Source organism: Pyxicephalus adspersus, chromosome Z, assembly GCF_032062135.1.
Source record: "Pyxicephalus adspersus chromosome Z, UCB_Pads_2.0, whole genome shotgun sequence".
NCBI classification, from domain to species: domain Eukaryota; kingdom Metazoa; phylum Chordata; class Amphibia; order Anura; family Pyxicephalidae; genus Pyxicephalus; species Pyxicephalus adspersus.
Genome location: NC_092871.1, coordinates 74,880,740 through 74,900,326, shown reverse-complemented (window position 1 = coordinate 74,900,326; position 19,587 = coordinate 74,880,740). Strand labels below are relative to the sequence as shown.

At 33.9% G+C, this 19,587-nt stretch overlaps 1 protein-coding gene and 1 long non-coding RNA gene across 2 annotated transcripts in view; one reads left to right on the top strand and one right to left on the bottom strand.

The window, feature by feature from the left end:
• The window catches only part of LOC140343015 (uncharacterized), a 79,279-nt gene extending 73,417 nt beyond the window's left edge, over nucleotides 1-5,862 (bottom strand). Inside the window, exon 1 of the long non-coding RNA XR_011923227.1 lies at nucleotides 5,663-5,862. This is a non-coding gene — a long non-coding RNA (uncharacterized lncRNA). The remainder of the gene's footprint in view (nucleotides 1-5,662) is intronic.
• A 253-nt stretch (nucleotides 5,863-6,115) lies between these two features.
• LMX1B (LIM homeobox transcription factor 1 beta) overlaps nucleotides 6,116-19,587 on the top strand; it is a 120,997-nt gene continuing 107,525 nt past the window's right edge. The window contains exons 1-2 of the mRNA XM_072430912.1: nucleotides 6,116-6,655; nucleotides 8,438-8,624. Coding sequence (XP_072287013.1) covers nucleotides 6,517-6,655; nucleotides 8,438-8,624 — 326 coding nt within the window. The 5' untranslated portion in view covers nucleotides 6,116-6,516. The remainder of the gene's footprint in view (nucleotides 6,656-8,437; nucleotides 8,625-19,587) is intronic.

Here is a 19,587-nt window from a genome sequence, read left to right as displayed (position 1 = left end):
CATTTTATAAAACAACCTGTTTTTAAACATGACATTAAATAATAAGAATGGTATATATAATATGTAACTTTACCATGGCATTGTACATACAACTATGTTTAGAATTGCATGTACTTTTTTGAAATTGTACATATTTCGCAAATGTTCCTAAATAATTTGTGCCATTTTTGTACACATTTTTTAGAACAATTTCAAAAAATTCCAGATTGATTGGAAACATTTGTATACTTTTAGGATTTGTTGAAACACACAGCAGGAGATGCTTAGCAGATATTTACTGATATGATATATAAGGTATAAAGCACAATATGTAAAATATTATAACAAAGTGCATATGGAAAAGTTAAATCAGTGCGCGCACACACACACACACACAAAAGGAAACAATGGACAATAAACAAAGTAATAAAAGGCAGTAGTGTAATAATGCATCTGGACGTTATCAAATGGTATGCAGGATCAAAAATATAAAAAAAAATTAAAAAAACAGATATATTACACGCAAACAAATAGATATATTAATATTACACATTAGCAACATTAATAGAGAATAAAATACAACAATAAATACACCTACACTTAGTATGCACATACATGAATTTCCTGAGCTGTAAATACCCTGTCAGTCATCTTGCCCCTGGTATTAGCTGTGGTACTAAATGAAGACCTAAGAAATAGAACTTTCCAAAAGGATCTCACAATTTTTTTGCAATATACAGCATAACATTGATGGCATTTTAAAATTAGTGTTGTATTATATTAAAATTATGTTTTAATTCTTCAATTTTTATCAATGTGCATGTGTTAATGTGCAAAAACATGTATGATGTAAAAACTACATAGATTTAACAAAAACAAAATAAAAAATAACCTGATATATTGGTAGATTCAAATATTCCCCAGTTTACTGATGTAACCTTTATTATAATAACTTCATGTCGGGGTCTTTTTCTAGCAACATAGGAAAGTGACAGCCTTTTGTTAGAAGTATCAAAACATTTCCAATGTTGTAATTTCCAGCACTGAACAATACATTTAATTTTTTGATATTTTTTATGTATTTAAAAATCTTAATCTACGCAAAAAAAATGTCAGTATAATTTAGCTGTATTCATTTGGCAGGCATATAATAACTAATCCAAACCGGGCTGGTGGCATTGAAAGCGTCAATCTTATTATTGACAGCAAGTCTGTTATTATTAAGACAAAATCCCTCGTCTTCTAGATAATCAATCCTCAATACCCTTTTCTTACCAAGTAAAGATCAAGTCGTGCCCGTCCCCCTTGGGATTATATAAAATCCTAATATTGTGCTGCCCTTTAGATACCTAATTAATGGATAATACTGCAAGAACTGAGACAATTTACGAATGCAAACCTTTATTTTTGTGTAAATACTTAGAAAGCAGGTGTGACAGTGAACAAAAAAAAAAAACACAAGAATCACTATCACTATCAATTATCAATAAGAGCACATGTTAATATAATCACTAGAGGCTCTTTGTATCAGTCCAAAGTGTTTTTAGCAATATAATAAACAACGTATTTCGGCATGATTTCAATTAATTTATAATTATGTCTTTGCAAATGTCACAACTGAAAATAATAAAGCGCAGGAATCGGTCAACTTTTCCAACTTGCATTGCCTCCCTTTGCCAGCAGGGGTCAGGGTTTCAACGTATTGCAAACAGCGTCTCTTGTTATCTGCCTGCTTGTTTGCTGATAATATGAACTATATATACACCCAAATTATCATTATTAAAGCTCAGCAAGCATTGAGCTTTGTTTTCACCATATTCGAGCCCATAACATACAGCATTAAACAAATAAAATAGAACAAAATATAAACTACTACCCTGGGTCAAATATAGGTATTTATCAGTTTTAGTGTGTTTTAAATTTCTAGATGCATTGTGGACTGATTGAACTGGTTTGATTTGGAGTACAAAAAATGCAAACTTGGATCAGCTGTCCTTAACAACTAATTGAATACTGATTGTATTATTAGGATTGCAATAACTGTTGTTTGGAATGAAAGGAATCGTTTTATTGTTATCTTTTTGTTTTTTTTCTTGGGTTTGAGTGTGCAGCGAATAAGACTAGAGTGTGTAGTGGTACTGGGATTCTCAGTTAACATATCAATATGAATACGAGAGGGCATCATTATTAAATATTAAATAATGTGCAAGCTGCTGTACAATTATTCAGTCAGACTTTGCTGTAAATTACACTGTTATCAGTAATATTGCACTGTAACATTGCACAAGGTACCTGTGTTCATGTACACAGCTTCTTTCCTTATTGTTTGCCTATATAGTATTCAGACTAATCAGCTTCTAGGCAGAGGCAAAGGAATCGAATCGAAATTAGAACCAGATTCCCAGTGGCAGAGCTTTAAGCAGCATGAAATGTCTGCAGAAATGGGAATAAAACTGGATTATTGCAACCCTGATACAATCAGGAATTATTTTGATCTGGACAGCTTGTACTATACCTATGGTGTATTTTCCTTGTAGTTTACAACAGATTGTTAAATGTCGCATAGCAAATCCATCTAATCGGATCCATAAGAATGCATGGAGAGTGCTTGGTGCGGATAAACTAACCGTTCATCTGCAGCATCCAGGAGATCCCTCTGCTTATATCAGTTATGTTTAGATTCATTTATTAATAAAAGTATAGATGAAATATAGGACAGGTCCCAAAAATGGAGTTGTATCTACTATGATTGTAAATATATATAAGTTTGCAGATTGGCTGTGTCTGTCTGTCATTTCCAACCCCTATTTATTGTACAGTGCTGCGTAATATGTTGGCGCTATACAAATACTGTTTATTAATATTATTATTATTATTAATAATAATAATAATAATTTGAATCCATGATCAGTGTACATACATACATACACAAGCGGACAATATGGGAGTGCATGAATATAATATATATTTTTTCATATTTGTGTCTGTGTGCTGATATATATATATATATATATATATATATCAGCACACAGACACAAATATGAAATACTGACTATATTTATAAGCTGACCCTATGCTGCCTTTCCTCTACTTTTTACAAAATAGCGCTGTGGACTTGTACGTAATTCCTAAATATACATTATTATATCTGTAACTTCAGGATGAATCCACAGTGATCTCACCTCTACTAATAACACTGAAGGGATTCTAGCCCATCCTCTATCTAATATGTGGCCACCAAGACAAGCTGCTGCCTCCTCCTGGGAAAGAGGGAAGAGGGGGTGCGAGCTAGTAGCAGACACATAATGGTAGGCAGCAGAAAAAGAAGATGCAATGCAGAATAAAGAAAATATACAGCAGTGTTTTTGCTTAACACCCACATAAGCTAATGTCTGAAGCATAAAATTCTTCAGCTGTTTCCAAAAATCAGTGCTACTGTAAGGTTTTGTTCAATAGAAGTGTAGTTTGTTTAACAAGAAAGAAAGAGGACAAAGAAGAAAGGATTAAATAAAGAAGTTAAAAAAGGGACTTATGCTTAGATCAGAAACATGTAAGTTATATCAGGTGCATTTGTTGAATTCTAATACCAAGCAGGTAGTGCTTCAAGTAACTGGCGCTCCTCCGATTTTAGTGTAAAGAATGGGACACTTCATTTGCAGCAATTATCCTATTTACAGTCCATATTTTTCTGGCTGACCTTTTTCCTTTTTTCGTGTTTGTGATGGAATTACTAAACCTGAAGTGCTCTAACCCTCACATCGCTTAATTTTCCAAGTCAAAGGGACCAGCGAGCTTTGAAGAATCCCAGTCAAAGGGATTCCCCCTTCAAACTCACCCGATGGCAAAAATTCTTCCTACAGAAATACCTGCTTCCAAAATCCCAGGGGAAACTATTGAGGGACAAATTAAATAAAACTGGTCTTTCAGACTACAATAGACACAAACAGAAATATATACCTGCTAATTCCGAAACAATGGTATAAAGCAAACCCAAAGATGCAGAAAAATCAGACTATCTGTTTGCTTCTTTATTCTCGTATAATTTTTATATGTTATTTGAATTGTTTGCACTTATGAGCTAACTTAAAAAGGAGCAATCTGCGACAATTTTATCAGATTGGTTCGAATTGTGCCATTTAGTGTGCTTACAACTTTTCCGTCCACGTTCCCATGATGGAAGCTTTGCGTTTTCAGAGTCCTTTAAACATAAATTAGTAATACCTTAAAGTATTTAGACACTCAGGGGGTGAAAGTCTGATCAAGAATCAATGAAGAAAAGGGATTTTCTAGACGGTATTTTTCAACTCTTTTGAAATCCCCTGTTGAGGGATGAACTGTCTCCATCCTACTGGGCAAAATGCAGAATTTCATGGTCCCAAATTTAAAAGCCCCCCTCCCTCTACTAAAGCTTTGTAACCAGTGTATCAGACAGGGAAATCCTATAAATGTAAAAAGGTACCTAGGTACCTGCCTATGTGTCAGATAAAGTACCTTCAACAAACAGTAACACATGCAACAATTAAAACCTATAATGTGACAATAGAAACACATCTATGTCTGCTACAAGTGCACACACGTGTATGTTTTCGGTACCAATCCAATTTAAACAACAATTTTGCATTTTTTTTCTAAAATTTTTTATTTTAGAAAATTCTAGCAAAATAAGTAGAGAAATGTATTTAAAAGAAACCAAGAAACCCCGTTTATTACTTTTTTTTTCAAATGTCTCTTACTCAATGTGCAAAAAAAATTACCAGTTATCAATCAGTTTTAGGCAGGCAAAAATGTAATTAAGTAATATTTACACTACCTTACATAGATCATTTTGCCTTTGTAAAATTAAAAAGAAGAAATGATAGAAAATAGGCAGCCTTATCTAAGAGACGGTGGCTAGAAGATAAATATTGTCATTTAAAATCCAGACATATCTGATGGCAAAATCTGGAGAAGCGCCTTCTAAACAGGATATTAAAGCAGCATTGTGCGATATTGGTACCAATGCCGAGGATAAATGGGAAATTCTCGGTCTGCTTTGCTATCAGCTGGGATCGCCAGGTGCAGTTTGGGGAGGTCACTGAATTTTGAATCTTTTGTGCTAAAGACAATGAAGACACACTTCTCCTGCTCACTCATAATAGCATCAATATCAACACCACCCCCTTCTTTCACCCCCTTTAAAAAAAGACTCTATTCACAATTTCACAAACTTTCTTTTTTTCCTAAGCGGAAAATTTCTTTAAGAAAGGTTGATTAAACCAGAATTCATTCATTTAGGCTATTTTCAAGTGTTTTTTATTTACAAAGCACTGCCCAGCCTTGGTTGAGTAAGCAAAAGAAAAAAAAAACAATATTGTGTCACCCTGATCGCATTTATTGCTATATTATATATTTTCAATGAATATTTGCTATCTGTGTTCCATTGTCGCACACCTAATAACATACCCAGCAAGCAGGCTGTACATTTATGAACCTCAATAGATATTTGAGGTAATGGCATTAATTCATGCATTCAACAAAGCTATTTTGGTAAGTGGTTTTGGCACTGCAATCGCAACGAACCTGCTGCCACCAACTTCAATGATTATTAATTCCCCTATGCAATGAAATGGGTACAGATTTGGTATATTTTACATTGAATAGTCACAAACAGAATAAAAGAGAATAAAAAGCCATTTCTACATACCATATATTCGCAGGTGTCCATAAGAACATTTATCAGCTGCATAAAATATCTAATTTCAGCCTAAAGGTAATAAAGTAAAAAATAAACTAGGAGCCTATGGTATATTGATTCAGGTGTCAGGCTTAGTAAAAAAAAGCCCTTTATTTTTAATTATAACCTGCCTATTTAATTTCTAGGGAGAACTATAAAGAGGGGGCAAAAAATTTCAGAACAGAAAAACAAGAGTTTGGTACCCCCCCTCTCCCCCCTTCCCAAATTGTTAGGAAGGGATATAATTTGACTGTGCAAAAGTGCGGTAACCGCATCACAGGCGCGGAGGGATACAAGCTGCTCAGTAGCTATAGAGTTCAAATGTCAGCAAGTTTGTAGAGCGAGAAGAGGGAGCGAGAGGAGGTGACTGGGTGGAGTATCCATCCGCTTTAGCAATCCCTGCTGAATGCAGATTTTCAGGACTGTGCATGGCACACAGAGTCAGGCTCTCTCTTTGGACATCCTACAGAGAGCCTTCACTGGGATTTATCACCTCCTCCCCTTTAACGCTGGCATTTGGAGAGTATTTGTGCCGCACACCCTGTCCCCTTCAGGTCTGCGCGGCACCCCTGTACCTCTTCCTCCAGTTTAGAGGAAGGTGATCCCTAGCAGCCCCTCTCTTCTTCATTTTGTTATCTGTGCAGCTCCTGTGGATCACTCTTCGTCTGATGAGCAGATTCATTTGAATAATATCCCGATGCAGGATTTGGGATAAGGATCAAACTTTAATTTACGATCAGCCAGTAGTTAGAAACTTCTTCCCAACTTATCTCTATTATTATTAATATTTTGCTGCTGTGCGTGGACCGGCATCTGAGCCTGCTATGGATATTGCAACAGGTCCTGAGTCCTTGGAGAGGTGTTTTAACAGAGGGCAGACTGACTGTGCCAAGATGCTGGAGAGTATTAAAATGGAAGATCACCCACTCAGGGCTACCACTGCCACCTTAGGAGTCCTTTTGGGTAAGTGTCACCTCTTCTTATCAAGTCAATTCTTGGGTTTTCATGTCTAAAGAATAAACATTGTATCAGGTTCATTAGTAGCTCCGAATTAAAAAATGATGTTACTGAAGAGCAGTCATGGGGCTAGCTAGGCACTCATCCTAAAGACTGACAGTTTTTGCTAAGGCTAGTACATGATCTGAAAGTTCAATTACTATACTTTATAATCTGGGACAATATTATTGTGTAGTCTTTGTAGTAAAATATGAAACATCAGCTTGAGTATCTTATGTCAAGCTTCATTGACACCTGGGCACAGATAAGAAAGTTCTATGACTTTTTTCAAGTTTGCTCAGCACCTTTCACTTCATAAAAAATAAGTAAAATACTTAAGTGAGTAAATTAAAAACATAATAAAATACTGCAGTGATTGAAACACTATAAATTAAAATCATATTAATATAATGCAGCGAACTGAACAATGTGAATTATATACATAGTAATATAAGACACTGACCGAATCTTCCGAAATGAAATACAAAGTATAATAATGCAGTGGCTGAAAACCTCTAAATTAAATACATACTAAACCATCTATTGACAAACACTCCGAATTAAAGACGCTAAAATAATGCAATAATTGAAACAGTAAATTAAACACATACTTTGCATATTACTGAAAAATAAACACAGTGTGTATAATCTGTTGAACTGATTTACTATAAGAGTTGAGAATCTTTTCTCAGTGAATTTTGAATTATCCAAAAACAAAGGAAACAGAATTTTTTTTATAGGATTGAATAATTTAAGTGAATAGACACTGTAGTAAATCAGTCTCAACGGTTGTATAATATATATATCTATATATATATATATATATATATATATATATATATATATATATATATACTTTACTGTATCTCTGCACTGAAATGGAAACATCATAGTTTGTAATTATAGTCGCAATAAAAATCAAGATAAGTTTATGTAAGTAGTCCACCTGTATTTTTCTAACTTTGGTAGTATTATCAGCGTGATGCATGCTTTTAAAATCAGGCGTTTCATTTATTTTTATAACTGCAATCTAAAAGTACATGGAAAGACAAAATGCTCTCTTCGGTATTTTCGGATTTACAGACTTTCTTTTATAAGGTAAATACTATTTATCTTGGTAGATACATATCGGTTGGTAGGGTTATTAAATCAGCTAGATGTTAATGCTTCAGCTAATTTTCAACAAGGCCACTCTGATATTTTCATCCACCTCTGCTGTATTTACAACAGAAGAACTATTGTATTGTTAATTGACACACACACACATATATATGTATATATATATATATATATATATATATATATATATATATATATATATATATGTCCTGTTTAAAATTACCACATAGTACATCCATTCTTTAAAGCGTATTACTGTAACCTTACCTGTATTTTGGTGACTTTACTCCAAAGAGACATAATATATGTAATATATGGAAAGTCGCATCATTTGTATTTCATGAAAAAACTGTAACATTTTCATATATATATATAAATATATATATATATATATATATATATGGAAATGTTACAGTTTTTTCACACACATATATATATATATATATATATATATATACAACGAGAGAGATAATAAAATATGTATTGTTATTATTTTTGCTTAATGTATACACACAAGGCTTTGATTTGTCGAGTGAAGACATTTGATAGATATTGATGACATCTAAAGGATATCCCTATATTACAATGTGATGTAACAATCAATGATGTGTTTCATGTGTGTCCCTCTAGGCTCAGAGTGCCAGCACCAAGCAATGTGTGAGGGCTGCCAACGACCCATCTCAGACCGATTTTTGATGAGGGTGAATGAGTCGTCCTGGCATGAGGAATGTTTGCAGTGTACAGTATGTCAGCAGCCTCTCACCACCAGCTGCTATTTCCGGGACAGAAAACTCTTCTGCAAGCAGGACTACCAACAGTAAGCAACTCAGCCTAGTTTATTGTAAATGACCTAATATATACACCACATGATACATATTACTACGACGTCCAGCCACATCATTCATACCCATCAAGGTACCAGGGCGGCAACCTGGCACCTGGGAATTTCTATTCAGGTTTTCTTCTACTTAAATCCTGATTCAAAACAAACGTTGTTAGTATTATGGCCTGTTCTACGTAATATGTAGCGTGTAATATTTCACAATAAGCACACCCTTTAGAACTTAAAAATAACTCACAGGGAGTTTTGCTTAATCTACATGGATTCACTTTCTGTTAATGAGCAGAGTGAATGATTGAAATTCAGCCCAGGATAATGAGAGGGCAGGAGGCAGATCTCTCAGATAAACAGAGCCTATTGTTCTGTATTCAGCTATAAAGCTCTATTTGTTCACCTGTACCCCTGAGCGATACACATACACCAGCAGGCTTACCTGAAGATGAAAAAAAAAAGACACAATACACAACTTTCACCTAGGATTGATTCCAGTTAAAAAATATGTGAACTTTTGTTAGCTGACCCCCTACATTTACAGCCTAATTTATTTTAATAGCACATGTATTATTTTGTGTCATATCCCACCATGAAACACTGAAACGACAAACACATATTCTCCACTCACAGAAGTGGGCAGATAGAAGGCCGACTTCAGTGTGATGGCACCTGTTCTGCTATTGTTTGTGGATTAATAGTCATTTACCAGCAGGGGTACAGAGAATTTGAGATCTGTCCTGTATAGATATAAAACAATTATTAAAATTTGATGTCCTACATGTAAAACAAATGCTGAAGGCACAGATTACAAGGAGCGTTAAACATGTCGCCTGTACGATAATACCTTCATTATATAGTATTCTAATGAAGGTATATGATTGGTATGATATGCTATATGTGTATATCATATATATATATATATATATATATATATATATATATATATATGTGAGGTTTTTACCATTTACACTGATATACTTACTATTCTTATTTTTTCGGTTCTGTTTTCTCACATTTCATCCTGCCAATCTCCCCACAGCAGGACAAAGCTTCTTATTTACTACAAACGCCCCCATTATTGATTGCATTGAAATCAGTCAGTGATTTTTTGTGAGTTTTTTCCTTTATAAATCCGCAGAAGATATCACTGACCGATTTATTTTGGAATTATGTTCCCGTTGTTAGATCTCATTTGTTTTCCGAATACATTCAGCGTTTAGCTAACCTACCTAATTATTACGGGGACCATAAGGACAACTAGCTCGTGATTTTACAATTTTCTAGTTATAAATAAAAAAGAATCAATATCTCCTTTATCTTTGGTAACTTGTTATATCTTTTAAGGGTGATACGAAAAAATTGTAATCAGCATTCCTGCACCCAACCCCGACTCATTCGAGCACCATGCAGCTTCGACTCCTTCATCCCCGCAGCGTTTACACACATTAGCCCCCACCGTGTTAGAGTTTGGAAAATATAATATGTTTGCTTTCTCTCTCTCCTAAATAACCGCAGCTAATGAGGTCATCTCAGCATTGCTTCTCTACTACAAAAGAAATAGCCTTTTTTTCAATGTCTCTTCTCTCTTTTCTCTTCTTTCTTTACTTCTTTCAGTCTTCATTTCAATTAGTAAATCAACACCAGTGTCTTTTTCTCTCTCTCTCTATCTCTCTCTTCTCTTTCTTTTTCCTCTCTCTCTCTCTCTCTCTCTCTCTCTCCTTTCTTCTCTCTTTCTTCTCTCTCTCTCTTCAGTCTCTCTTTCTTCTCTCTCTCTTCTCTTTCTCTTTCCTCTCTCTCTCTTTTCTTTCTCTCTTGCACTCTCTCTCCCCCTCTCTCTTTTATCTTTTCTTCTTTCTTCTTTTTTCTCTATTCTCTCTTTCCTTTCTTTCCTTCCTCCAGTCTTCATTTCCATTAGAAATCAGCACCAGAGTCTGTGTAGTATGTGCAATGGTTATCCTCTTGTACACTAAACATTTAGGTTAGTACCAATCAAGTTTTGTTTTCACTTTGCTTTTTCAACCAATATCAAGTTTCCCCAAAGTGTCTAAGTCATACAGATACCCAAACATTGCCCATCATAAAGCAACAGAGAAAGAGGGAGAGGGGCTCTTAAATGGCCTCTCCATGCTTGTCAGTAAAATTTAGAGTCTTTTTGTGTAGTAGGGTGAGCACAGCTACTTCAATCACTCAGACATAATACCACTCTGCTAGAAGTCTGGCAGGACACAAAGAGAAACATCTATTGCTTTGCATCAGTCTTTGTCTGGCTTTCAGAAAGTCCCCAAACAGGCCCGTAGTAATTCCTAGCAACCATATTTATATCGTACCTACAGCATCCAAATCCTTTACCTTGGAAACCTTCACTAAATGCTAGCATGATATACACACTATTCATCTAAAACCTTCTTTGGGACTCTCTTCCCACTTTCTTAGACATCTAGAATTATTTTCACAAATATTTTGATTATGTGTAAAGGGGTCTAATTATCTGTACAATGGGACAAATTATTACATTAAGGTTCATTCAGTTATATACAAATAATGGTTTAAAAATTTATGTCACATGCAAGTAGATTTACAATATGCAGTTAGGTGCTGTATATATATATATATATATATATATATATATATATATATAATCTATATGTTTGTTTCTGGTTCAATGCATATTGCTAAATGGCAATCATATTTGAAAAGAAAAACAATTTACATAAAATTATAATTAGGCTGTCATGTTTGGGTATTTAAATGCTTTCCAGACCCTAGGAACCAGTAAGCGTGCATTGCAACCCTCTCTGGCAGGGAGGGGTTAAGTACCGTCTCCCGTTTAGGACAAGTGGGACCCTGTAGAGGTATTCATGCTTACTGGCAATTAAGAGAGATATCTCCTTGTAAAGTATTATTGTGTCACAGCACCTGGTGTGACTGGACATGCAGACCTGCTGTGGGGCTGTCACCATGAACCGTCGACACTAGGCCTTAATGGCACGACGTATGGGAGGAAATCTTAACTAACTGTACTTCTCCTAAGTTTAAATGATTAAGATGGATTCTGGGTCTCCTATATGAAAACATGCTGCTTGTAGTAATTTTACAAGTCTTTTCTTTTCTCAGGATTTCACCCTTTTACCAACAAAAATCAGTTGCTTGTATTTAGGGCTCTATTTATTGTATTCATGCTAGTGTAACAATATAACAAATAGGAGGTATTTGGTAATTTGCTAAAGGTATTATTATTTTTTTACCTTTAATTTTATTGTTACACAGTGATAGACGTACATATGTGCAAATAAAAATGTGCACATCTTCTTTGTAACCCATCTACTTAAATCTGTATCACCACTAAATAGAAATGAATGCATATAAATCATGATACAAATATAAAGCTAATCAGTGCATACCTTTACTGCAGGTTTATTACAAAAGTAACATTTGCTCTGATTTACAGTTGGAAATAAGTTTGACTAAACACAAAATACCACTATATGAAATGTACTTTCAAATGTATCCCTCAGGGGTGGTATATTTGTGTTTTTCTGCTTACTGATGCCATATTGCTAATGTAAACATAGATTCTAGTGCAAACCTGTCATGCATCAGGCAATACACAGAATTGTAGAGCAGGCCGAGACAATGTAGAAACCACTGTTAGCTTTTAAAATCACATTCCCATTGCTGGCTTAAAAGCAATGGAATCTTAGGGGGTCAAGCAGAATGGTTTTGGCACATTTTTTTTTTAAATCTTAGACCCTTTTTGAGATGCCAGCCTATCAGCTTTAATCTCACACCATGGGGTTGGCTTTTTTATTTTTTTAATACTGCCCTATGATTGGATTCTGCATGGAATTGTTTAACATGCCAGAGCCCATAGCAGATTTGTAATGTTATTGACAAAAGATATGACTCCTTATGAATTGTAATTGCAACATTGTTGCTTTATTGATTGTGATGATCATATCATCAACAAACCACATGCATTATACATATATATATATATATATATATATATATATATATTTATATTTATTATTATGTGCCTATTCCAGGCACAACCAGTTTGTGCATATCAATCTCTATCAGTATTCGGGGGATTATGTGGGCAGTAGTAAAAATAATCAGTCTCAAGGCTGTAGAATCTATATGAATTTTTAAATGCAAGGAAGCCTGTTGCCTAATTTGTTCTATGCTTTTTTTTATGATTTTATCAAAATAGCTTTAAAGTTCATTGAAAAAAAAAGAAAAAGAAAAATGCACAGAATGCCTAACGCTCATATTTTTCCTGACAAACACAAGTAGCCTTATAAAGCCTTATAAAGAACATTAATACATTTAATATAAAAACTGTTATTATGAAACTGATGTAAGTGAAACAAAATCAACATGCTGTAAACAAAGCTGAGATCACTTTTAGTTTGAAGCTGCTATTGTCCAGTGATATGGAGTAAATTAGTGAGTTTTGGTGCATTTTGGAAAAAGCACCAGAAAAAGATTTAATGGCTGCAAGAAGAGTTAAAATATGTAACAATTTGTAATTTAGATCTCCAAAAGACATTAAGAGGAAATAGAGTCCAAACAGTAAATACATGCCTGAGCAAGCATGCTTTTATGACATTTTAAAGGCCAGTATTCATTTGATAACTTCAGATATATAATTTTGTTACCTTGTTTTATTAATTGCATGTATTGTAACTCAAAGTTTTACCCTGTTTATTTAGTGTCAACAATTTCAGTCTAGGTTGGCAAGGAGGAATACTGAAGTGTTTTGCAGTACAATTACTAGGCAGAAAAGACCTGAATTGTAGCAAATTGTATTTTCAATTGTGTTAAATCAAATATGTATGATACAACCTGGTCAAGCATGTATGTAAGCAGCCCAAATGCCAACAATCCAAAAAGGGATACAGGGTAGTATTTGGTTAGGAAAGTTAAATTTGACCAATTAGTTATTCCCCTCAAAGTAACCTGGGAGTGTATATACCCATTAATAGCAATCCTGCTATGCTGGCAGATGATCTTCTATAATAAATATTTGATTACATATAAAATATTGTTGTTTATATTCTGCCACACGTTACACTAAGCAAAATACTGGTTGTTTGAATGTAAATCAGTCTATAAGTCATTGTTACATCACTAAAATATTAGAATGTTAAATAACATTTACAGCTTTCTGATCAAAGGTGACTTGATTTGGTGAGGAGTTTTGTGGTGTGCAGGGTTATTACAAAACACTTTTAACACTGAAGTCTAAATTCAACCAATGTTGGTAAATCCTATTTGGCAAAGCATTGAGAAATATTTTTGGTGTATATTTTATGCTTCAATGTGAGTAGAAACTAAAAGAGACATTGTAAAATATATGTTTCTGTTTATAATAAAGGTGGCCAAATAAAATGAATACATATGTTTTTATTTATGAATTTAGTATATTTAAAAAAGAAAAGTATGTAAATGTCCTACTTTTCTCTAATATTATCATAAACTCAGGACCACAATGAAACGATGTATCATATACTGGTAAAGTAAAAAGATAATTTAAACAGCAAAAATAATAACATGGGAATTACTGTTATAAAATGTATAATATATAAAAATTGTTTTTTTGTTTTAACATGTGAATATTGTAGAATACATTTACCCTAAACTATCATGCTCCAAGTAAGACACTAATATTCACAAGCCAATATTACCTTAACATATTACATGGCATGTTGTGGCTTACTCACATTTCTGTCCAGTGTCCAAAATATATTCATAGTAGTAGAATCCATTTGATTCAAAGGTAAATACAAGTAGTGTGTTATAATATAAAACTTCATCAGCAAAAAACATTTTTTATTTGTAAGATAAAAACTTGTATTTGTGTCCTAATTTCAGCTATACAATATTTTAAGAATATTGTACAGCCAGCTTCAACACAAAGCTTCCAGTTAACGAAAGCCAGATCAATTGTTAACAATAGAAGACACCTAACAGTAATGTGGACAATTTGATATGAATATCAAATTATTTTGATTTATACCGATTACAAAAAATCTTTCCTGCAGTCACACACTGGACCTGATCTACTAATAAGCAATGCTGGGGAGGAATCTATAGGCAAAGTAATAGGTTGTTTTGCGGGTTTTTCCTTTTTTATCATTATTAATATTAATATTAAAGAGGATTTATAAAGCGCCAACATGTTACGCAGCGCTGTACATTAAATAGGGGTTGCAAATGACAGACTAGTACAGTACAATGACAGACTAGTACAGGACAGTGATACAGGAGGAGAGGACTTTGCCCCGAAGAGCTTACAATCTAGTTTTATGAGTGAATGCGATCTCCTAACTAATCTAGCAAAGTGCATGCTTATGTTTAATGTATTTATTAATATATTATTGTTATTAATAAATAAGGTTTATATAGCACCAACATATTACGCAGTGCTGTACATTAAATAGGGGTTGCAAATGACAGACAGATACAGACAGTGACATAGGAGCAGGAGAGGGCCCTGCCTCAAAGAGCTTACAATCTAGAAGGTGGGGGAAGTAACACACAATAGGAGGGGGAAATAAATGTCTTTTTTTGCACTGTGCATTAAAAAACAAATAATGTAATTTTAAGTTATTGTATAAAGATTTAAAAAATTATAATGTAAAATGCACATATGCCAAACAAAAGAGCATCTTCTAAAAATAAACTGAAACATAAACTGAAAAAACTGAAAAAAGAAAGCTTAAGTATGAGTATTTATCATTACATTCACAAGCAGCATTGATAAAGCGCATACGCATGCACAGGTACACTCTAATAGCCCACAAACATTGCACAAGGCCTATATTTTAATTTCAGTGTTTTTTTTATCACCACTGTTCCTGTGTAAAATATGAATTCAGTATAGGCACTCATAGAAGATCCCATTTTCCCCATGCTGTCATTTTTTTAATTAAATTTGGCCAACGATATTTGTGTCAGTTCTTTGAGGGCAGCTCCTATCTTCTTTTTATTATTTGGGCATATGTGGACCTTAGTATAATAACTAGAAAACAAGGCCTATTTTTTAAGAATGTAAAAAAAAAAAGTCTTGCTGAAACATCCAATAAAACAAAATAATATATTTTTGTTAAAAATTTAAAGTACTTTGTAAAGCACCTTACACACTTTTTAGGTGACTATTTCTTTCAATAGTTATGTTTCAGGAGTACACTGTATATACAATTATTCAGACCTCTGTTTACAAAGAAATACTTAGGCACAAACACCGGCAATATCACTTTTCCCTAATGCTTGAAACTCTTTTCACTTTGACCGTAACTGCACACTGGAGAGTTGGCAGTAGAAGATCTTGACGCATTTTCAACACATTTTTTGGCGAATGAATCCAAATGAAGTTGATTTGACTCATCTGTGAATTGACCGCTATAAGTCTGAGTGCGCCAAATATCTGTTGGCAAAGGTTTTCTGAGAAAAGGTGCAGCATGAGAAGATGCAGGTTTGAACACAGGCACACAGAAGAATTATTTTTCCAGGCATCAGTTTAGCGCTAAAGCCCTTTTGTGTGGTTTCAAGTATGTGACCCTCAAAAAGTTAAATTCTTTTGAAGGAATCTGTCTAGTAGTCAAGTTGATGGCATACATTCATCTGATGTACATATGCCTTAAACATTACAATTATTTGTTTACTTATAAAGTATTTCTACCTTAGATAGTTTTTAAAAAAATATAAATGATTATATTTAATTTTTAACTGTTTATTGGCAGGGCTATTTTGTCTACTGTTTTCAGAAAAGCTTAAGTATACATATATAAACCCCCAAGGTAATATGATTGAACACTGTCAACAACAAAGCTTTTATTTTAAAAAATACACAAATGCTTGTAATTCTTTATTACACACACAAACTTATTTAGTTCTGTAAGTGCAATGAACAGTAATGATGATAACGTATAGTTCCCCATAGCAGCCAATCAGATTTTGCAATCCAGCAAGTACAAATAGAATTATGAAGGAACTTTTGGTTACTTTGCATGTGCCTAATAAAAGCCTGTTGATATGTAGTGTACGCACCACCAGGTATCAGCAGACTTGCTTTACATGGCTATAGTCATTTCTAGAAAACTGTCAGGTCCAGGTTATGGTAAAGTTATGAATGTCAGTGTTATTACAAGTACTTTATGGGATTAGCAAGTATCTTCTATGAGAAATGTTTACGTTTGTAACAAAATTGTCCCAATACCCCTCCCTGCATGCTCACACTTTTCTAAATCAACAGTAACCTTTTTGTTTGCAATTGCTTCCAGCATATTAAGCATTTCTCTGTAGAAACACACAACACAAACCACATGCTCTAAACACATAAACTCATAACACATATTAATAGCCCTCTTAGACATAAGAAGTACCTTAACCATTCACATACCTCTAAAAAACCACATTCACTGTAGTTCACTTGGAAGAGATCTGTATCCGACTGTGAATTACTCACCATGCTACAGCAATCTGTTTTTATATTTTTAGCAACTCATTTAAATACAGCATCATTTTCAGCATAAAATCATCTACTAAGTGTGTCAGTGTCTGGGGTAATAATGCAAATGTAACACAGAATTCAAGTGACCCTGTCACTATTAGGATAAAATAAATATTCACCCTGTAAAAGAAAGTTTTTAATACTTTTCTGATGAGTGGTGAAGTTAATCTTCTCTCTCCTTAAGACATTTGTACACAGCTGGTATCCAGCATTTATTTAGACTTACATTTCCTGTAAGTAGTGTCAGCGTTTTAATCAAAAGAAATGCAGGAAAATATGGTTTTCCATTAATAAATATTCAGCACTGATCAGTCAATGAAAAAAAGTAGTTTCCCGAATAATCACAAAAACATAATACATTGCCTTGTAAAACATTTGGAAGTTTAACTTTGCAGTTTAGTGGCAGCCAAAATTATGGCAGAGGGGTAGATTTATCAAAGATATAGAGGCTGTGGGTTTAGCAGATTGAGCTTTGGAAAGTGATTAAAAAAAAATAAGGTGAAGCGTCTTTTACTCTGAATATTCAATCATGACAGATGAAATTGAAAAAAATAGTATTTTGCTACAGTGTTAATGAGCATTCAAAATAACATTGCCTTGCCAATTCACTAACATTCACTTTTTGTAAATATACACTTAAACATTCACTTTGGTATGTGAGCTACCCCTATGCCTTTAGTAAATTATCTATTTGTATGGGTTTCTGTTCTTCTGAAACAAATATATTAGTGTATCGTCAGTTTAGGTGGTTTGTGCTAATTTTTAGTGTAAAGGGGAGAACAAAAATTGGGACTACAGTAAAGAAAATTGGACCTATGCTGATAAATCAAAGTTTCAAAACTGACTGAAGTGTATACCATTGATTATTTCATAAGCACTTGTCAATAGGTAGAATATATTGTTTGATGTGATGTGTTGAAAACAGGACAAGTATAAAGATCTGACTTATTTGGCTCTATGACTAAGTTCAGAGCAGATCCAAAAGTCTTTTGGGTTAACAGCTGACAGTGGTTTTTATCTACCAAATGTGGTTCAAAGAGAGACAACTTGTGACAATGTCATGGAAGACCACTTCTCACTGATGCTACTTTGTCAGGTCTGGAAAAAAAGTTGCACCTCTATCATAATCCCATGCAACTCTGCAGATACTAAAATCTATTTTTTTTCCGGACATACATTTGAGCCAAAAAGTAATCTACCTAGTGTTCCTTCTGACAAAGGTAAAATACAGCATTATAAATGTAGCCCAGTATTTCTGCAGCCTAATTCTGGATTTCTAAATGCCAGTGTTCGTTCTGGTAGTTAGTGAGCTATGCATGGCTCTTTCACTCCTGCTTACTTGAGTGTTTTTTTATAAAAGCATTAAAAATAATAAACTAGTCTTGATATAATACTAAACATCCCTGAGTAAGACAATTTTCCTCACCAACGTAGCAGAGCAGTTGGCAGATTTCACTTTACAATAATGAGACTTGCTGACTTCAATGCTGCAGCTAGCAACATATTTGTATTTGCTATATGCAATGCACTTTGCATGTTATCATGTTTTTCAGTGCTCTGTAGACTACATGCTCAGATTATTTTCATCATTAAGGAAGAAGTTCAAACAAATATTTCTAATTAAATACTCAAACAGACATATATACTTACCCAGCGTCAGAGAGTCGCTCACAAAGAAATAAAACAAGTACACATTGTTTTATGCCTGGCGTCAAGAGGTAAATAATAGAAGTGTTGGACTGTCTCTTGGTTTTGGCTTTATACTTTTGTGATAATACACTCATTTGGTTGTCATTCATAGAGTTTTTCATTTTCTTGAGTGGGTAAAGAAAAGTTTTCTTCACCACCCTCATTAAATGAGGTATTTAAATGCAGTGTTGTCTGCTGCAGGGTCAACCTGCCAGGGATGCCAAGAAAACATGTATGTTTGCTGAGTTTGTGTTTATGTTTTGTGTATAGGGGGGTTTATAGAATGGTATCCCCAATTTAACTGAATGTTGGGGAGTTTATCCATATATGACATATATGACATCATGCAATATCTGAAGAAGTCAATATTACAAATTATCATGCAATATCCCAGCTCAAAAATTGAAAAAAAAAATAGATTCCTTGGAATATTCTTGTATCCAGCATGTTTATTGTGAATCACAAAAATACCCACTCCACACTACAATCTGACTTTCTGATGTTGACTCATGATGCCAAAAAATGTTTCTTTCTCCTAAATGGGGAATGACAACAGGTGATCTGTAGCCTATTACTTTTGAGTGCCCTGAACTAATACTATATGTTTTGAGTTCTAAAACTCGATTTAGGCATATACTCTCATAACTCTTATCAAAAAAAAAACAGGCGTAATTCACAGTCAACATTCAGATTACAAAAAATGTTGTCTTTTTTTTATTTAAGTTTTATTATTTAGGT